This window comes from Rhinatrema bivittatum, chromosome 2 (assembly GCF_901001135.1).
Source record: "Rhinatrema bivittatum chromosome 2, aRhiBiv1.1, whole genome shotgun sequence".
NCBI lineage: Eukaryota > Metazoa > Chordata > Amphibia > Gymnophiona > Rhinatrematidae > Rhinatrema > Rhinatrema bivittatum.
In genome coordinates this window covers 197938618-197959786 of record NC_042616.1, presented here as the reverse complement: position 1 = coordinate 197959786, position 21169 = coordinate 197938618, and the positions used below count along the sequence as shown (strand labels likewise).

At 47.4% G+C, this 21169-nt stretch overlaps 1 protein-coding gene across 3 annotated transcripts in view; it reads right to left on the bottom strand.

Moving 5' to 3' along the window:
• The window catches only part of BZW2 (basic leucine zipper and W2 domains 2), a 201468-nt gene that overhangs the window by 82433 nt on the left and 97866 nt on the right, over positions 1-21169 (bottom strand). For all 3 annotated transcript variants that reach the window (XM_029589024.1, XM_029589026.1, XM_029589023.1), the window contains exons 4-5: positions 18064-18167; positions 11337-11402 (exon numbers count right to left, since the gene is read on the bottom strand). In XM_029589024.1, the coding sequence (XP_029444884.1) occupies positions 11337-11402; positions 18064-18167 (170 nt within the window). The remainder of the gene's footprint in view (positions 1-11336; positions 11403-18063; positions 18168-21169) is intronic.

The following is a 21169-nucleotide window of genomic DNA, read 5'->3' as shown; positions in this document are numbered from 1 at the left end:
ATGAATCCTATATCCTGGTCCTAATTGATCTAACAGTAGCCTTCCACACCGTAGACCATACCCTGCTATGCCATCAGTTGAACAAAAACTGGAATAGATGGAAATGTTATCAAATGTTCACTTAGGGGCGGACTTTCAGAGCCCTGCTCGCTTAAATCCGCCCGGATTTAGGCGAGCAGGGCCCTGCGCGCCGGTGCGCCTATGTTCAATAGGCCTACCGGCGCGCGCAGACCCCGGGACTCGCGTAAGTCCCGGGGTTTTCCGAGGGGGGCGTGTCGGGGGGCAGGCCCGATCCGCACGGCGTTTTCAGGGCGGGATGTAGCGTTTCGGGGGCGGGCCCGGGGGCGTGGTTACAGCCCGGGGTGGTCCGGGGGCGTGGCTGCGCCCTCCGGACCCGCCCCCAGGTCACGTCCCGGCGCGCTAGCGGCCCGCTGGCGCGCGGGGATTTACGTCTCCCTCCGGGAGGCGTAAATCCCCCGACAAAGGTAAGGGGGGGTTTAGACAGGGCCGGGCGGGTGGGTTAGGTAGGGAAAGGGAGGGGAAGGTGAGGGGAGGGCAAAAGAAAGTTCCCTCCGAGGCCGCTCCGATTTCGGAGCGGCCTCGGAGGGAACGGAGGTAGGCTGCGCGGCTCGGCGCGCGCCGGCTATACGGAATCGATAGCCTTGCGCGCGCCGATCCCGGATTTTAGCGGATACGTGTGGCTACGCGCGTATCTACTAAAATCCAGCGTACTTTTGTTTGCGCCTGATGCGCCAACAAAAGTACGCCAAATCGCGCTATTTGAAAATCTACCCCTTACTTTTTAGCAGATAGGTCATTTCAAGTCAAACTGGACAATCACATATCTGATACCTTCCCAATAGATGCAGGTGTCCCTCAGGGTTCAACACTCTCTGCTACAATATTCAACATTTACATGCTGCCTCTGTGTACATTACTAGCTGAGCTAAGAATCAACATCTTTCTATATGCTGACGACATACAAGTCTACATTCCATTCGAAAAAGCAATTGAAAAAACTGCAGACATACTGTCAACTTACATGAAGGCAATACAACAAAAACTCTCTCTGCTGAAGCTAACACTAAACACAAAAAAAACTGAAATTGTGTGGTTAAGGAGAAATTCCTCAATAATCAAACCACCAACCCTAGACCTGGGCATTTTTAACATTACACCCTCAGATCAAGTACGGGACCTAGGAATACAGATCAAGAACTTCACAATGAAAAAGCATATAAGCAAATTAATCAAAACTGGATACTCTAAGCTGAGAATATTACATCAGCTGAAACCATTACTAATAATACAGGACTTCTGCACTGTTTTACAAACACTAATATTTTCAAGCATTGACTATTGCAGCTCCCTATTACTAGGCCTACCTTCAGGGCTATTAAAACCACTACAGTTACTACAAAATGCCTTGGCTAGATTCTTATTAGGGACAAGGAAATTTGAACACATCCCCCCCTCGCTGATAGTACTGAATTGGCTTCCTGACAATCCAGAATTAATTATAAAGTATTTTTAATATTATCAACAATATTAACCCATGCTTAATAGAAGTGACACTTCTCTTATGAATCCTGCCGCGGATTCTCCCGCGAGCAGGCTCCTCACCTTCTGCAGTTCCCGATGTGGCCCAGAGGTCGCCCATCATTTCCTGCTTCACCGCGGCTGGAGCCGCGGACTTCTTCTCCTTCTCCGCACCTGGAGCCACCGCCGAGCCCAGTGCCATCTTCGCGGCCAGAGGTCACAGTCCCCGGTCTTGCTTGGCGGCCAGGGCCGCCCTCGGATCCTCCTGCAGCAGCGGAAACCGCTGCTGACGTCGGGGCCTGCTCCTCAGCTCAGTCCTGCCCTGCTTCTCCACGCCAACATCGGTGCAGGGCTGCTGTCCACGGTCCTGCACAATTTCCTACTTCCGTACTTAGGCGCGTGGCATGGCCGCGCCTCTCTTCAAGATTTAAAGGGCCCACAGCCGGATATGTCCTGGACCCCACCTTAAGACTGTTTCCTGTGCCAGCCCTATATAAGGGCCTTGCATCGGAGTTACTTCACTCCTGGCAGTTCCCTCTTCCAGCGCTCCGTCAGGTCTTTCATGTTCTTCGTAGGAGCTCCATGTCTCTCAGTTCTTGTGCCATGTTTTCATCTCCTGAGGTCCTCGTCCAGGTCTCTGAAGTCTTGATGTTCCTAGCGTCCTCCGTCTCTGCTCTCTGGATGTTCCTGAAGTCCTGATGTCCTCGATGGCTAGAGGTCCTTGATGTACCTGATCTTCCTGATGTTTGTTCCTGCCATGTTCCAGCTCTCCAAGTTCTCCAGGTGGCCTCTCCGACGGTAAATCCATTCTGTCTGGTTCCTGTTTCCAGTCACTGGAGCCCCTGCCAGCTGGATTCCGTTCCTGAGCCTGCCCCGCTCCCGTGTGGTCTGTGACCAGCCTCCTTGGGCTTTGTAGGGCGTGTAGAAGACAGGGTGGTCCGTGACCAGCCCATTGGGTCCGCCCTTGAAGGTGGGCTGTGTAGGGCGCCCTGAGAAACAGTGCTCACCTGTCTTCGTCCAAGTATTCCAAGTCCTTCTCGTCTCGTCTGGATTTCCCAAGGTCCGTAAGAATTATCCTTGCCTCGGACATTACTATTGCCTGGAGACTTCATCTTCTCTAGTCCCAGATGTCTTCTATGACCGGAGCTTCCATCTGCCAAGCTTCAGCCCTTGTCTGCCCTCGTCTCGTGTTCGGCCTGCTACTCCATGCCGATCCTATGCGGCAGGTCCGAAAGGGCTGGGAACGGTCGGAGGACTGTTCATATACCAACATCTTCTTGTTGGCTCCGGGAGCATGCAGGCCGGCACAGGGTAAGACCTTGTCTCCGCCATGCTGGGACACGCCGCCAACCCTCGGTTCGGTCCTGGATTCGTCGGGGGTCGGGCCGAGGCCCAAGGGCACACGAAAACCCAAACATAACTTCAACCATACATACCGCAGAGAGCCCTAAGATCGCAAAACAAAGGACTTCTAAATGTGCTTACAACGCATAACACACACCTAACACAAATAAGAGACCAAATGTTTTCCACAGCGGGCCCAAGCTGTGGAACTCTCTTCCTGACTCAATACACCTGATAACAGAAAAAAAGAGAGTTTCAAATGTGAACTGAAAACATGGCTCTTTAGAAAAGCATACGATTTAATGTAAAACATCAATATGCCGATAATTTCACTGTCAATACCATAGATAATGTTAGAAGAACAAGCAATACGTTTTGAACAATGTAAAGTGTAGCATGACCACTTATGATTATCACGGGAAGGATAATGAAATGGAAATTATGGATTACAAACTCCTAGTTAACTTGGACTTGATGTTGAGGTGTTATCCTAAAATATTGATTCGATGTTGCATTGACATAGTATATAAATGTTGTCACAGAATATGAATGCTGATTTTGTAAACCATTGTGTTCTTCTTTTGGAACGACAGTATATAAAACAGCTAAAAATAAAATAAATAAATACTGTTCGAAACTTACAGGAATGATGCTGTTGGCTGTCAGCAATAATAGCCCCTAGTATCTTACCTCGGAAATTCAAGGCTCCTTTAATGTCCATATTTTGCTCCCCCTTGAACACTTGTTTTTTTTTTCAAACTGGTCTTCTCTTAATCTGCTCTCAGTCCCTTTTACAATCTCTTCTGCACTGTTTGTGTGTTCTGTGCACCCACTGTGAGTTTTTGGCAGGCATCCTGAGATAGAGTACCATTTAAATAAATAAGGTGCATTTGGCTAAGACTACATATGATGTCAGGAGCATCTTTAGCTCATCCTAATACCTTCTTTCTTTTCCACTATTTGCATTTGCTTCTCTTGTAAAACTCCACCTGCAAATTCACTACTTTAATTAAATAAGATTTGGGTAGAGGATTTTTCAAACTTTTGTTTCACAGCAAAAATTGTTCCAGTTTGCACTGCCATTTTTTATTCCTTGCTGAAAATATCAAGGGATTTTCATTGAAAAATCTGGAATGAGTTTTGCAATGTAACATAACAGGAAATTTTTTTTTTTTTTAATAAACCTACCCTTTACACTTTATTTGTTCTAACAACTTAGAAAATTATATAATAACAAAGCTGAGTACCAAGTTGCACTCTGAAGGTAAAGTAACATTTATGGTTCATTCAATTAGTTCTCCTACTCATTTCGCCTTTTTTCTGCACAAGAGCTTTTTGTTCACAAGGTCTCCTTTCATATTACTGCTTGGCACAGCATTATTATTTGAATTTGGAAGATGAAAAGGACAACCCAAGAGAAACTTATTTGCATTGCATTTCACTGTCGGCGGATAGAGTGCTTTTTTTTTTTTTTTAAATACAGTTGTGACATGCCATAAAAAAGAAACAGCACCATATATAATGAATTCACTTTGCAGCTATGAAAGAGAACAAGATGTTCAGTTGAAAGTAGTTATTGTTATACACTTTCCTAATGGAGTCCTTAAAAAGCCCTTTGTGAGGCCTCACTGTTCTGCGGGACTCTCACAAGCACCTTTGTCTGCTTCTGAGCCATATGTTGTAGGGCACTTGTAGACTGCTAATTTGTAACACTGCTCCATCTCCTCCAAGCATTCACTAGGTTCCAGTCAGGAGACAACACGAAATGCCGTTACAGAAGTCACCGGGCTCCATGTATTGAAGGTGCTCTTCCATTTGGTGTCTATGGGAATCTGCTTACTAGACTGGGCTCAGCATGCCAGGTTAATGATGCTTCTGATTGATATTATAGAAGTCTCATCTGCTCTCTGGTTGGCTTCACTGACTGGGGAATGAGGCCCAATTAACTCCCTGAAGTTAATTGGGCCTCATTTACTAAGCATTTTTCCCAAAGAAACAGAATGGGAGAAAAGCCTTGGAAAATCAAACCCAAAGTCAGTAGCTTCACAATGAAAATTACTGTTGAGTATTTTCTGAGAAGGTGTAACAAAGGCAAAAAAAACCCCTCCCAAACAACTATATCCAAATTTCAATAAGAACACAAAACAAGGAATATAGAAAAATTAATGTGAAAAATAATAAAACAAAAGGCTCAATCATTCCCAAAATGTATTCGGGTAACAATGGTTACCATAGTAACATAGTAATAATGGCCAAAAAAAAAAAGACCACCTGGTCCAGCCAGTCTGCCCAGCAAGTTTCTTATGGTGATAACTGCCACTCCATGCAGGTTACCTCCATGTTTCTGTTAAGGGTAGTAACTGCTGCTATGTGCAGGTTACTCCCAAGCCTTATGTTAAGGTAGTAATATTAACAACCAAAACCAAGCAACTGTCAAAACCATAACAAAATTTCTGCTAGCAACATTTTTACGGGGTGAGCAGCCTACTTGATAATTTAGAAATGATGTTTGAACCTGCTTTGCTTTTGAACTTGGCCGTAGAAGCAGTCCTGTACTTTTTTCCTTGATGTCTGTGTATCAGTACTCCGAACTGTAAAAGTCAGGGCCCAGCATTGGCTGTTGTCTGAATCCAATTCCTCTTCTCTTCTCTTCTCTTCCCTCCCCCCACCCCCCACCCCCTTCTCCCCACTCCATCATCGAAGCGGAGATGGCGCCGGCCATCCATTGCTCCTATCATGTGACAGGGGCCGACCAATGACACCGGTAGCCCCTATGACATAATAAGGGCAAAGGCTATCGGTGCCATTTTGAATACTGGCAGCCGACGGCCAGAGTGCAGGAGATCGCTACCGGACCCCCGCTGGACCACCAGGGACTTTTGGCAAGTCTTGGGGGGCTCAGGAGAGTGGGGGGTTGTAGTTAGTTTTTTTTTTTTAATATTCGTGTCATAAGACGCACAGACATTTTCCCCCAACTTTTGGGGAAAAAAAGTGCGTCTTATGGAGCAAAAAATACGGTATTTATTACTTGTTCCAAACTAAATATAGGAAAATTTAATAGTATCCTCTATCAGGAAACCACGAGCGAAATAGCTAGGTAATAAACATCAACATACTAAGCAAATGCCATGGGGTTCCCCTTCATATTTATTCTAACAGGATGTTTTCCCCCCAAGAAAATTTCTAAGCTGGTATGGGTCTAAAAATGAATAATTTCCCCCCCCACATTTGACAACACATCTGCAGGGGTTATTTTAATATGAAGAAACCTCCCTTATCTACTTCTTCTTGTCTTAAAGTAAAAAATCTCTTCCTACAGAGCTGAGAACTCCTTACAAAATCGGGGAACATCCATGTTTTCTGTCCAAAAAACATTTTAAATCTATTACGAAAAAATAATGTTATGATATTATCCTTGTCCGTAATAAAGGCAAACTGTATTAACAATGTACCTCTATTTTTAATTTCTAACTCTTCGTGGGATTTTTGTAATAAATCAGAAACATTAATCGATGGTTCTAATGGATGTTCCTGTTCTAACCCTACTAGTTCTCTCTCTGGTAATACTTGTATTTGTTCTAATTCCTCCTGTTCTTTTTTATTTACACTTACATAAAAGGCCCTGACAATAACCGGATAACTTGAGTCTGGAATTTCAAGAATTTGTGTGACATACGCTTTAAACAATTCCCTTGGTCCCAACTGTTTTCTTATAGGAAAGTTAGTAACCCTTAAATTTAAAGCTCTTGTACTATTTTCTAAGTTTTCAAATTTTTTATGAAATTCATCTTCTGTTTTAATTTGATGTTCTTGAATCTTTTCAATTTGCTCACATCTCTTATCTATCTCATTAATTTTCCTTTGATAGTCTTCTATTTTTTCTGTATTCTCCTTAAGGGAATTATTTATTTCTCTAACTTCTGTTAATTTAACAACTGAAGCATCCAATTTTGCAATAAAGTTCCATAAACTTTTCTAGGAGGTTTTAAGATCACAGTTCTCATAATATCCTGTTTTCCAGCTCCAACTGTCTTAACTTTAGGTGTACTGTCTTCTTTAGGGATTATCCGATAGGTACCAATATCAGTATCCTCCAAGGATTCAATTGAGACTTGTGAATCAGTCTCTGTAGATTTTATATCTTTAGGTATTTCATATTTTTCCTCCAGCAATTCTTGAGTCTTTGAAACATCTCGTATTAATCTTGGCTCTACAGAAGGGCATATCCCTTCACTGCCGGGTGGGGGACGTGTTTCCGGTGCCCCAGGACTTAAAGATGTTTCAATGACCATAGTCGGAGGGTTTCGCTCCACTCCTTCCTCTAAAGTGGTCAGTCCATCTGGGTTCACTAATGGGGTTCCAAGCCATTCTGATACACTCTGCTGCCCTGGGTCAATATTAGCGGCAGTTGAGGTTAGCCTTAATTTGGCTTTCCTCTTAGTATGAGGCATAATTTCTAGAAAGGTAATAATACTCTGGGCAGATAGATTCACTCGGAAGGCCCATAGCACATAAATCATAAAGGAGGATACTCTTATGGAGGATAGAGCTGGAAGGTGACTAAAGAAATTTTTAAGTCCTACCTGGGACGGATTTGAAAGTCTTTCAGGAAACGGAGGGGAGGAGGAACTGGAGGTGAGCTGTGTTGCCTGTGCAGCTGAGCCGGAGTCGGGACGGGAGAGCCCTCTAACCCCGACAGCTGATACGACGTTCTGCGTGAGAGGTGGAACCCGGAAACAGGCCCTATAAGACTGGGCCTATTTGTGGTACGCAGCCGACGCTGGCACGCTGCCAAAGCCGCGCATGCCTAAGGGACGCACGGTTAGGTCAGGCTTAGCCTGGCTTTGCTTGAACTTGAATATTTTGGTCAAAGTTACTCTCATAGGGGTGGATTTTAAAACCCCTGCGCGCCTATTTTGCATAGGCCGCCAGCGCGCGCAGAGCCCCGGGACGCTTGTAAGTCCCGGGGCTTCCTGTCGAGGGCGTGTCGGGGGGCGTGTCAGGATGACGCGGCGTTTAGGGGGCAGCGACGTGGGCGTGGTTTTGGCCTGGGGGCGTTCCGGGAGCGTGGCCGCGGCCTCCGGAACAGCCCCCGGGACCGGACCACGGAGCGGGGCAGCCGGCCGACGCGCGCAAAGGTAAGGGGGGGGTTTAGATAGGGCCGGGGGGATGGGTTAGGTAGGGGAAGGGAGGGGAAGGTGGGGGGAGGGCGAAGGAAAATTCCCTCCGAGGCCGCTCCGAAATCGGAGCGGCCTCGGAGGGAACAGGCAGCGCGCGCTGGGCTCGGCGCGCGCAGGTTGCACAAATGTGCACCCCCTTGCGCGCGCCGACCCCGGATTTTATAAGATTTGCACGGCTACGCACGTATCTTATAAAATCCAGCGTACTTTTGTTCGCGCCTGCTGCACGAACAAAAGTACGTGCTCGCGCAAGTATTTAAAATCTGCCCCATAGTGAATGGGAGCTGCATGTCATGTTGTGGTAGTGGACCCTTGGACAGAGGTGAGGTTGAGTCCTCACCGTGAGCAGGTGGAGCTGGCTGGAGCAGAGGCCCAACAGGAACTTCACTAATACCAGGGCTCGTTCCCCTCAGGTTGAGACCTTGGGTGCTGGGGCTGGCTGGACTTAGACACGGGCCTCTGTGAAGAGAAGAATCCATTGAAGAGGTTGAGGCCAGCAGGCAGAAAGCGAAGTCAGTCCAAGCAGAGGTCAGAGCAGGCAGCAGACAACAGAGATGACAGCAGGCCAAGGTCAGGGGCAGGTGGAATGTGGCAAGATGAGGAGTAAGCAGAAGTCACAAGGCAGGCAGAAGGTAGCGTGGTCAAGAAGCAGTCCAAGGTCAAGCCAGGAATCCAAATGAAGATAATAAACCAGGGATCTGAACAGAGGTCAAGCTGAGAAGTCAATCCAAGGGGAAGGAGGCAATGTGGAACAGCAGGAAGACTCAGAGGAAGGACGAGGAATCACAAGACAGGAACACAGGAACTCCAAAGCCACAGGAAGGGATCAGGAACATGAAGACAAGGCACTGAATCAGGAAGCAGGAAAAGCGAGGCAAGCAGATACGCAGGAAAGTTCAACCTATTGCCGAGGTGCCTGAGAGGAATCCAGGGAGGCCTTATATACCCTGGGAGCTGTGATGTCATCAGAAGGCGCCTCTTGGGGAGTTCCCATCTCTGACCCTTTAAGGAACTCAGAACACGCATGCGTGCATCTAGGGGAGGTTTGAGAAGCAGAGCGGAGGAAAGCTGCCTACAGCAGCAGGGGCAGCTGCAACACTGGCAGCGCCTGGACTGGACACCCTGGATTGGGCCTTCCTCTGACTCTGGGAAGTGCTGCATCGGGCCTGGAGCCAACCATGCTTCCGATGTGGCATGCAGGAAGCAGCCCTCCTGAGCCGGGACGTGGCACACCTATGCTATTTGCCAGAGGGTGAGTATGGCGGTCCGCAGTCATAGCTCAAGGACCGCCGAGCATAACATGTCAGCGCAATACCCCACCCAAACTTACACCAAACTCAAGAAGGAGTAAATATGTTTTTGTCTGAATGTTCTAGTAGGTGAATAGGTGCTTGTGGAGATATCTGTGGGTGTAGTAGAGGTCATTAATGCACTGTCTATGGTCATTCCACCTCCTGCATGCTTCCCATCTTTCTATGTCAGGCCATGACATGTATCAAACTACTGCCAGATAGCTCTCAAATATCTGTTTTGTACTAATAGCCACTATTCCTCCGCTCCCCATCCCCACCCCATCGCTATTCACTCTTCAAAGGCCAAAAAGATTTTCAGTGTATCTGCAACTGGACCAAAGGATGTATGGGAATAAAAACCTGTGACAACAGCAATCTTTCACTATAGCAAGAGACACATCTACTATTGCAGAGTCAGAATCTTATCCATTGCAATCTATTGTAAGGAGGTAAGACCCAGGACACATTCACTCTGCAGAGGAAATGCATCCCTATAAAGTTCACTATCACAGGATTCAGTGTATTGCATGGTACAAATTGCATGGAATTTTATTTTAACATTAAAAATGTCATTTCAAAATGACTTCTTTATTTCATTCTGCCTTTTGTAATGGGCTATTTGCATCTAATTTCTGGTAAGGGAATAACACTGTAGTTTAGTATGTGCTGTTGGAGGTGTCTCTTATGAGGTCATCACGTATGCATATGATGCGTGGATTTTGACAGCCAAATGTGACAATGATTAATGTCTTTTTCTAAGAGACACTTTCAACAGCACCTATTAACTTGTTACAAAGCACCCATGAATCGTACTCTTGTAAGTGCTTTCTACTGGGTTAATATTTTACTTATATCTTTAAAATTGCTATGGCTAAGTGTTCTCCGACAGCCCACACTGGAACAGTCCAGCTCCTGCTCTGTTTATAGGGAAATAACAAAGAATGTTAGGCACTGTCATACTAATGTCAGAAAAACAAGCTGAATGCCCCCTGGTGTGCTCTAATAAGCTGAAAGGGGAATGCTCATAGCCATTGCATTTTTCTATCCAAGGAGAAGTATGCTCATGCATGGCCATATTTTCAAGAGCATTTTGTAGAGATACAGAATGGCTGATCATCTTTTATGACCCCTGCTATTTACTATCACTGCTTTTTGTTGGGTATGTCAAAAGGTCAAACCGAATAGGAAAAGAGTTTGTTCTCTTTTCCCTACGGCAGCCCCAGATTTAGCAAAGGATTTATAACTCGCTTCTTACCTCTTACAGTTAAACAATAAGATGTCTCAGAACACATACAATACACTAGCACCCACACCGACACCCCCTCCTATCTTTGAATGCTAAGGCAGCTTCCTCCTTCTCCTTTGACTTTCCATCTCAGTCAGAACCAGGCTCCACTTAGGCAACCGTCCCATGAGCCTTCACTTTTATATTCCCTTCCAAACTCAATTAGCCCAATCATAGCTTTGACAGCCCTTGGCTGTTGGAAGCCGGTGAGGGGAGGGAAAGCGGTCAAACACCAGGGTCACATGTTGTTGCTATTGCACGATGATTGGAACTCCCTCCCCACCCCCAGCAAGAGCCGTGAAAGCTGCCCCCAACAGTACCTCAGCCCCGACCAGCCTGTGGATCAAAACACCTGACCCAGAAATTGAAGCCAGCCCAAAGTACCTTTCATTCATGTGAAATTAATAGAAGGTAGGAATGGGGCTACAATGAACTTCTCCACACTGCACTAATCTGCTTTACAGCAGTGTGTTTTGGAGCTACAAGGATACAGTGCTTATTCAAACTGGATTCCTCATTATTCATCATATACTGAACCATTTGTAAAATCTGCACTTTAAATAACTGCTGAATCTCTCATTTTATGCTTATGCTTTCTTGTGTTCTAGTACATTTTAAGCCCGTGATTATAGCTATAAAGGGAAATGCTATTTCAGCTCATCAAGGATGCAATCAATAAAAGCAAGCAGTCATTACCTTTTTGATTTCATCTTCAAAGGCCTTTTCCAAATATTTATACCTCCTGATGAGCTTATTGAAGACCTAAAGATAAGAAGACGTAGAAATGTGAATTCATTTTAATTAGCTATGCAATGGGGGAGTCCACAATTAAAATTCATCACTGTGGCATGCTGTATTTAGCATTTTGTATGATGTCAAAGTTCTTTTCCCTGCTTCAGTCTGTGTAGCTGGCACACTACTCAAAGTGAAGGAAACACAAGTTCAAACAGGGTATAAAACCCTTAGGTTTGTTTTATTGGATTTGCTTTCACCCCGGTACAACTCAGCCAAGAAAATGAAAACCCCATGCAAAGAAACAGTTCCTGCTTCTTTAACTTCAGTTATGTGCTTCAGGGTATAGATGAGTCCCACTCTTCCCCACCCAAACCAGTGAATACCAAAAATGACTCCATTTTCTTCTTGCTAGTCTCTGACCTGCATTAGGATGTGCCATGACAGCTGCGATTGAGAAAGGCGCTCATATAGGATTCTATTAGGTTTGAGGGCAGTTGGGATGGGGGCAAAGAGAAAGCAGAGTTGCTTACCTGTAACAGGTGTTCTCCTAGGACTGCAGGATGTTATTCCTCAGGCAAGGTCCCCCTTCAGTCTCGTAACATAGCAAAATACGAGCGAAAAATAAAACAAAACAAAGGTGAATCCAACATCGTGGAGAGGCGGGCAGGATTCCAAAGGACTAACATCCTGCTGTCCTAGGAGAACACCTGTTACAACCCTGGAAACACCATCCGAGAGCTGCAGGGGCTGGAGGATCATGCGCTCAACATTCACACTGTGAGGGCCAGGGCCCAGAGGTTCGGGTGGCGCAGGATGCCCTGGTTCTGTGATAGGAGGTCGGGAGCCGTCCCTAGCAGAACCTGTGTGCTCATGGAAAGGTCCTGGAGTAGAGGGAACCATACCTGCCTTGGCCAGGAGGGTGCCACCAGGATCATGGTGCCCCCATCCTCTTGCAGCTTCATCAGAGTTCTTGACAGAAGCGGAATTGGGGGGGGGGGGGGAACGTGTACATGAGACCTTGTTCCCAGTGAAGGGAAAACGCGTCGCAGGTCAGACTGTCCTTCCCCCGAAATCAGGGAGCAGAACATGCTCACGTTGTGATTGAGGGGAGAGGCGAACAGGTCCATATCCGGAATGCCCCAGCGGCAGAACAGGTTGGCTGCCACTGCCGGGTTTAGAGAACACTTGTGTGGCTGGAAGGACCAGCTGAGGTGGTCTGCCAGCGTGTTCAGGTGGCCCAGCAGATATGTGGCCCATAGGTACATCCTCCTGGATTGGGTCCAATCCCACACCTGTATCGCTTCCTGATAGAGGAGGAAGGAGCCCGTGCTGCCCTGCTTGTGATGTACCACATCACCACATGGTTGTCTGTTCTGATGAGGACGACCTTGGAGGACAGCCTGACCTGGAAGGCCCACGAGGCGTACCGGATCGCCTGCAGCTCCAGAAAATGTATCTGGCAGCGGGACTTGGCCGCAGACCAGAGGCCCTGGGTATGTAGGCCATTCGTGTGGGCCCCCCATCCCTGAGGCGAGGCATCAGTGATGAAGGTCACCAGGGGTGGCACGGGCTAAAATGGGAGTCAGAGTTCCAGATTGGGCCAGGCCTCCCACCAGACGGAGAGGGTCCATGACCGTCATCAGTGCTTCCAGATTCTGGGATGCCTGCCGCCACTGGGACTGCAAGGCCCACTGCGGATCCCTCATGCAAAGGCGGGCCAAGGGAGTCACGTGGACCGACGCCGCCATATGGCCCAGCAGGAGGAGACGCAGACGGGCTGGTACCTTCTTCCTGTTGCGAATGAGGGTAGCTAGGGAGGAGAGGGCGACTTCTCGATCTTTGGGCAGGAAAGCTTCTGCTTGTGCCTTTTCCAACCTGGCACCGATGAAGTCCAGCCGTGGAGACAGATCGAGATGTGACTTGGGGAAGTTGATAATGAATCCCAAGGTCTGTAAGGTCTGAACCGTCAAGGCCAGTGCATTCAAGGCCCTGGAGTGTGAGTTGCTCCGGATCAGCCAATCATCCAGGTATGGAAAGATGTGGATCAAGCAACGCCTGAGGTAGGCAGCCACCACAGCCAAGCATTTCGTAAAGATGCGTAGGGCTGAAGCCAGCCCAAAGGGCAGCACTTTGTATTGAAAATGTGCCGTCCCCACCAGAAAGCGGAGGTTCTTCCTGTGGTTGGGGACAATTGCAATATGGGCGTAAGCCTCCTTCAAGTCGAGGGAGCAGAGCCAGTCTCCTCTTCAGAGAAGCGTGATCAGCGTGCCCAGAGAGACCATCTTGAATTTTTCTCTTACAAGAAAATGGTTCAACACACTGAGGTCGAGAATGGGACACAAGGCACCATTCCTCTTTGGAATGAGGAAATACCTTGAGTAGAAACCGTGGCCCCACTGCTCGCGGGGAACTGGTTCTACTGCATCCGCTGATAGAAGGGTGGAAAGTTCCGATTGAAGGGCGACCTGATGGGCGGACATGGAGGAGCAGTCTCTGGGTGCTTGCAGAAATTCACACGGTAGCCCTGGCAGACAATGGAGAGGACCCAACAGTCTGAAGTGATCACCTCCCAGCGGCGGGCGAAGCAGAGAAACCTGCCACCAACTGGGGGGGGGGGGGGGGGATCAGCTGCCATGGGAACCAGCGTTTGGCTCATGCCCCCTCACCGCCAGTCAAAATCTGGTAGACGGGGCCTTCGGGGGGGGGGGGCTGGTTGGGCCCTCGGAACTCGCTGCTGCCGGCCACGGCCACTAGGGCTGGGCCGAGACGGGTGAGTACAGGCAGCCGGAGGGAAGTATTTATTTGACCGATAGAAGGGCTTGTGAGAGCTCGGCCTGGAGAACTTCCTGGCCGCAGAAGGACCTTCTGAGGGGCAGGCGGAGAGTTGCTGAAGAGTATCATGCTGATCTTTCAGCTGTGCCATGACTTCTTTTACCTTATCCCCAAAGAGGTTCTCTCCTGAACAAGGGAGGACCACGAGCCTATCCTGAACCTCCGGACGAAGCCAAACTAGCCGAATGGCACCGACTCCACCAGCAGCTAGGCGGGCAGCGGTATCAATGACATCATAGGTAGACCTGACCTTGTGTCTACCCGCCTCGAGTCCCAGCGAAGCAATGGTTGCAAGGGACTCCTGCTGTTGCTGGGGGAGGCCCTCCGCAAACTCCTGGACTTGTTTCCATAGGTTACAGTCATATTGGATCATGTACAGCTGGTAGGCTGCAATATGGGCTACCAACATAGCCCTCTGGAGCAGAAGGCAGAAGCCCTCTGGAGCAGAGGCAGAAGCCCTCTGGAGCAGAGGCAGAAGGCCTGGGCCCCAAGGGCACCGAGGGCCATGGGGGCACTGTCATTATTGATGGAACCCCTGGCATCGAGGGGGGCAATGGCCACGGTACGCAGGGAGGAACCGGCGGCGGTCTGGGGAACCGCAGGCATGGGCGTCCAGTCCCTGAGGCCTCATCCTCCTCCTCCTCGGACCCGGGAATCAGGATCACTCCGGTGGAGGGCATAGATGGCTGAGGAGGCATCGGAGGCCTTTCGGGCACCGGTTGCATTGGTAGGATGCCTAGAAGAACGTCCAGACACTCCAGCAGAGGTGCGAACAACGAAGGCGGAGGCTCAGGAACTGGTATGGGGGCCGGTGATGACTGCAGCTCGACGCTCTGAAGCGCTTTGAGCACTGCCGATTGCACCCTGTGGTCCAGCTCCTCTTGAAAGTCCTGGGTAGTAAGGTCTGATGGAGGGGGACAAGGCGTCACCGGCACATCCTCAGAGTGAGGAGGCGCACCCAGTACCGTGGCCGGTGTGGAACACCTCGAGCTACCAGGGGGACCAGAGGATGGGGCTTCCGGTGGCTGGTGCCGCTTCAATGGCAGCTCGGCAGCTGCCAATGCCGTTCCGGAACTGGAACCGAGTCGGAATGGTGACCAGTGTCGCTGTTTCCTGGGTTTCCTGTGCTCATCTCGGTCTTTCCCCGGTGACGAGAACGAAGACGACACCGAGGTTAGGGGGAGGGGAGAGACCACAGAGGATCGATGGAGACGGTTCCCCGTGGTCCTTAGGCGTGGAGGACACCGACGCTGAAGTGGAGGGTTTTGGGAAGCGAAAGAGCTTCTCCATTTTGTCTAGGCGCACACGACGCCCTTTGGGGGTCATTTGATTGCACAAACGACACCCTTGAACGTCGTACAAGGCCCCCAGGCAGAGAATACACACCTCATGCGAATCCATGATGGACACAGTCCATGGACACTGGAGGCACCGTCGAAAACCTAACATTGCCATCGAAAAAAAGAGGCCGGCGCGTGGTCAGTGACTGATGGGAACCCAAGGTGGGAGTCGGGAATCGACCACAAAAAAATGACAGCAAAAGCCACAGGTACCAACCGAAGAAATCAAATGCGAAGGGGGACCTGACGCAGAAAAAACCCTGAAAATTCAGCAAAAACGCTTTTAAGGGTTTAGAGCTCCACAACTGCGAGGCTACTGCACTGTGGAAAAGAGACTGAAGGGGAACCTCGTGTGGATGCGCGGATAGTGGCAGGCTGGGCATGCTCAGTCAGCCAGTCAAAGTCTTTAGAAACGACAAAAGTTTTCCATGCCGAGTTCCATCTGATGATGTCACCCACATGGGAGGTCTACCATCTTACTTGTCCTAGGAGAAAAGTAATTTATATTAAATGGTTCCATAGATTTGCATAGATTTTCATTGGATTTGTCCTGAACCACTTCAAACATCCAGTGGGATCCAATTCATACTCTTAGCTGATATTAATAAATTTGTGTGTATGATAGCTCAAGAATTCCCCTCTTTCATCCAGTGACTGAGATCTTTTTGAGTGTAGATATCATCTATGTGATCAGTTGTATCAGGACATTTTGCACAGTGTTTAATAATACACACACAAACTGCTTCCTCCCCCAGTTTTCCAAAGCTAAATGAAAATAAAAAACAAATATTACATCTTGACATATTAACTACTTCCAACATCAGGGCTGTACACAGCAGCTGCAGAGGGAGGGAAGTGATTATAGCTTGATATCCCATAGCTCTGCTGCTCTCTTTGGCTCTGACTGCACACCCATCTTCTACTCAGGAGTCCAGTATGCATGGCCTCACTCCCAATTACATCATTAGCGGGCCCATCCTTCTCCCGGCCTGTTTTCAGTTTAGTCTAGGTGCTTTTCTGGGGCCCTAGCATACATATCAGTCTACCTAAGTTCGATCAGAGACTCCAAATCTTTCAAAAAAAGAACTTAAAACATGGTTATTTAAACAAACATTCACAGACGGAGTTGGTTAATCTAATCCCATCCGATCAGACTTACTTCCTCTGCTAACTATGTTTCACTTACTTACCTCCCCTTCTAACCATGCTCTATTTACTTCCTACCCCCCATACCTTTTCTCCTTTACCCCTCTATTCAAATTATGTCCTGCACATCTTTTCCTCCCATGGCCCCCTAGGACCCTTTCCTCCTTTCCCTCCCACTTCTCTTTTCCCTTTTGTATAAGTCTCCTTAACACACCCAAGCGTGTTTTCAGTTTAGTTATGTATTTAAATGCTTAATTATACATGCTCTACCACTGCAAGTCCAATTTGTAAGTCTTACTCTCTTATACCTATCCTCACACTTCTGACATATGCCGAATTGTTACCAGTTGTCTATACACGTTTCAATATGTTCGTTATGAATGCGTTTTATGTATGATGTTGGTTACATTGTAAACCGGAGTAAAGGCACCCTGCTATACTTCGGTATATAAAAGAATCTAAATAAATAAATATTGCTAATTAGTTAGGCACCTTTCTGGGCGCCCGATCGTCCAGATTCACGACGAGCTGAGCGCCTATGTCAGCACCTGAGTGGCCAGATACACAGCCAGAAGAGTGACTAACGCAGGTTTTTAGTGCAGATGCGGCCGCTTATTACATAGGGCCTTACCGTGCTCAGGTACGCGCATTTCTTCGAGTGTGCGCCGATTTCTGCACGCAAATCATATGCATAGTTTTTTTGGGGTTTTTTTTTTTTTATATATCCCGTGGAAGCAGCAGCTTTAGCCACGCGCGGTAATCAAAACCCGCGCTCATAACTAGCGCCTGTTTGACCGCGGGTCTTATTACATCGGCCCCCTAGTCATTTACAGGCCAATACAGTATAGTGCTCCGGTGCTACCCAAAGGTAGGCGATAATTTCTGCTGGCACAGGGGAAGTGCACAGAAAAGCAGTAAAAACTGCTTTTCTGTGCACCCTCCGACTTAATATCATGGCGATATTAAGTCGGAGGTCCCAAAAGTTACAAATAAAAATAAAAATAAAAATTTTAAATGGGCCCGCGGCTTGAAAACAGGATGCTCAATTTTGCCGGCGTCCGGTTTCCGAACCCGTGGCTGTCAGCGGGTTTGAGAACCGACGCCGGCAAAATTGAGCATCGGCTGTCAAACTCGCTGACAGCCGCCGCTCCTGTCAAACAAGAGGCGCTAGGGACGCGCCAGTGTCCCTAGCGCCTCTTTTTACCGCGGGCCCTAATTAAAATAAATTAACTTACTGAATCGCGCGCACAGGAGAGTGGCCTTTGCGCTCGCCCGCTCTCCCGTGATTTTTACTGTATCGGCCCGTTGGTAAGGGTACAGGATGTCTCCCCTTTTCACCCACCTCCGATTCCCAGTTTCCCCAGTCTTACCTGAGCATAGTTTCTGATGGTATCATAATCTTCATCCGCAGCAAATACACAGTGCTTGGTCACCTTGGCCTTGTCACCATCGTCTATTCGGGTCCCTCCAGGGGCTGAGAACAAAGAGGACGGCGTCATTCACACAAACGCGCCACAGAAAGCATCTTGCGAGTTTATTTCCAAAGCCAGAAAGTTATAGGACTGGGTTGGGGGGAGGATGATGAGTTAGGGAAGGCGAGAGAGAAAACAAACAGCAGAGTTGGCGGGTGAAAGACGGCTATGGGCCTGATTTACCAAAGCTTTCCCCCTCCTTCCCACACACAAACGTTATGGGCCTGATACACTAATGGGACTTTCCATTTTCTATGAGGAAACCAATATCTTTATTTATGATCCTCTGTATTTGTTTCAAAGCGTTTGATCATTTTAAGTTCAGCTGCTTTAGAGAAAGAAGGGGGGGCGTGTAAAGAAAGGAGGGGGGTGACACAAAAGAAGAGGTGGGGAGAGGATGGAAAAGGAAATCAGAGATGTGGGGGGGGGGGGGGGCGGGAGGAATATGGAGAGAGAGAAAGTAGTTTAGGAAAAAATTGTCAGTGCAGCAGCAAAGTGCAAGTGTTCCCGGAGCAGGGAGAGAAAAGGGGTGGTGCCGATGGGTGGAGGAAGGACAGGGGAGCGACTCGAAGACATTTTTTTCCACTTGTCTGGGGCCGCTAAGCAATAGTGATCATAATGCAATCAAATTTGATATAATCACTGGAGGGAGGACATGAAGTAAAACTATTACAGTAGCATACAACTTTTAAAAAGAAGAGAGAATGAGATAATTTGCAAGGATTAAAAATGTGCATGAGGTGTGGACATCGTCTAAAAATATCATATTGGAAGCCCAGAAAAATGTATTACTTGCATTAAAAACGTTTAAAGGAAGACCAAACTACTACCAGTGTGGTTTAATAGTGAGAAAGAAGCAGTTAAAGCTAACAGGGCATTGTTCAAAATTGGAAAGCAAACCCAAATGAAGAAAATAGGCAGCAGCATAAGGTCTGGTAAGTTAGATGTAAAACAGTAGTTAAACAAGCCAAAAGAGACTTTGAGAAAAACTTGCCAGTGAGGTAAAAACTAATATTAAAAACTTTTCAAGTACATTAGAAGCAAAAAGCCTGTGAGGGAGTCAGATGGGCTGCTAGATGACCGAAGGACAAAAGGGCTGCTCAGGGAGGTCAAGGAAATAGCAGAAAAACGGAATGAATTCTTTGCCTTGGTCTTTATGAAGAAGGATGTTGGGAAAATATCCACACTTGAAACATTTCTTAATGGTGGAGATTCTGAGTAACTGAAACGAACATCCTACATTGTCACAGATATAATGGATCACATTGCTATACTAAAGAGTAACAAATCACAAGGACCCAATTTCATCCACCCCAGAGTTCTGAAAGAACTAAAACATAAAATCGCTAACCTGTTACTAGTAATCCATAACCTATAATTTAAAACAGCCATGTTTCTTGAAGACTCTCTAGGTGTTCAACATGACACTGATTTTTAAAAGGACTCCAGGGGTGATGTGGGAAGCTATTGACTTGAACCTGACGTCGATACCTGGCAAAATCACTGCCCATATAGCTAGACTTGGCTTAGCAGAGAAGAGTCAACATGGTTTTAGCAAGAGGAAGTCTTGTCTAACCAATAGTTTAGAATTTTTTGAAGGTATAAATAAGAACATAAGAAGCTGCCATACTGGGTCAGACTGAAGGTCTATCAAGCCCAGCATCCTGTTTCCAACAGTGGCCAATCCAGGATACAAGTACCTGGCAAGTACCCAAACATTAAATAGATTCTATGCTACTAATGCTGATAATAAGCAGTGGCTATTTCCAAAGTCAACTTGACTAATAGCAGTTTATGGACTTCTCCTCAATGTAGATAAAGGTGAGTCAGTTGATATAGTGTTTTTGGATTTTCAGAAGGCATCTGACAAAGTCCCCCATAAGAGACTCCTCAGGAAATTACAATGTCATGGGGTAAGAGGCAGGGTTTTCCTGTGAATTGGCAACTGGTTAAAAGGCAGAAACAAAGGATAGGTCTAAATAATCAGTTTTCCAAATGGATAAAGGCTGTTAGTGGAGTACCACAAGGATTGGTACTGGGCCCTGTGCTGTTTAACTTATGCATAAACAATCTGGAAAAGGGGACAATAAGTGAGGTGATCAACTCTGTAGATGACACATAACTATTCAAATTTGTTAAAACAGCAGCGGATTGTGAGGAACTGCAGAAGGACTTTGTGAGCCTAGGAGACTGGGCAACTGAAGAGCAGATGAAATTTAATATGGAAAAGCACTGTAAACAGGGAAAAATAATTCCAACTACAGGTCTGGAGAGAATTAACCTATCAGGGGATTGGGCATCCCTCAGTGGGCCAGTTGCACTGGTCATGTGGTTTCCTCTCAGCTCCTACTCAGATCCCTGCCCCTACCCTTATCTAGGACAGCGGGATCAGAAGAAGGAATTGTCTGCAGTGAGGAGCAGTTGCCAGAAGCAATGACCTTCCTCCCATCTCCCCTCCAGCATTGAGGAGCAGTGCAGTCATCCCATGTGGGAGAAAACAGGACCAAGAAAAAAGGGGAGGCCCGAGAGTATGTGTGTGTTTGAGAGAGAGCCTGCATGTGTAAGAGAAAGCACCTGCATATATGTGTGAGAGCCTGCATGTGTATGTGAGAAAGAGATCCTGTATATCTGAGTGTGAGAGAGAGCCTGCATATGAGAGAGTCTGTGTAAGAGAGAGAGACAGCCTGCATATGTGTGAGAAAGAGAGCACTTGCATGTAGATGCGAGAGCCTGCATGTATATGAGACAGCTTACATGTGTGTGTGAGAGAACTCCTGTGTATATATGTGAGAAGTATGCATGAGAGAGAGGGCCTGCTTTTGCATAAGAGAGAGCAAGAGCCTGCTTATGTAAGACAGAGTGTGTACGGGAGATAGAGAGAGCAGGATGTGTATGAAAGAGACAGAGGGCTGGCATGTGTATGAGAGAGAGAGCCAGCATATGGGTATGAGGGAGTGCACCTGTGTGTGCGTGTAAGAGTGTGTGTGTATGAGAGAGCCTGCAT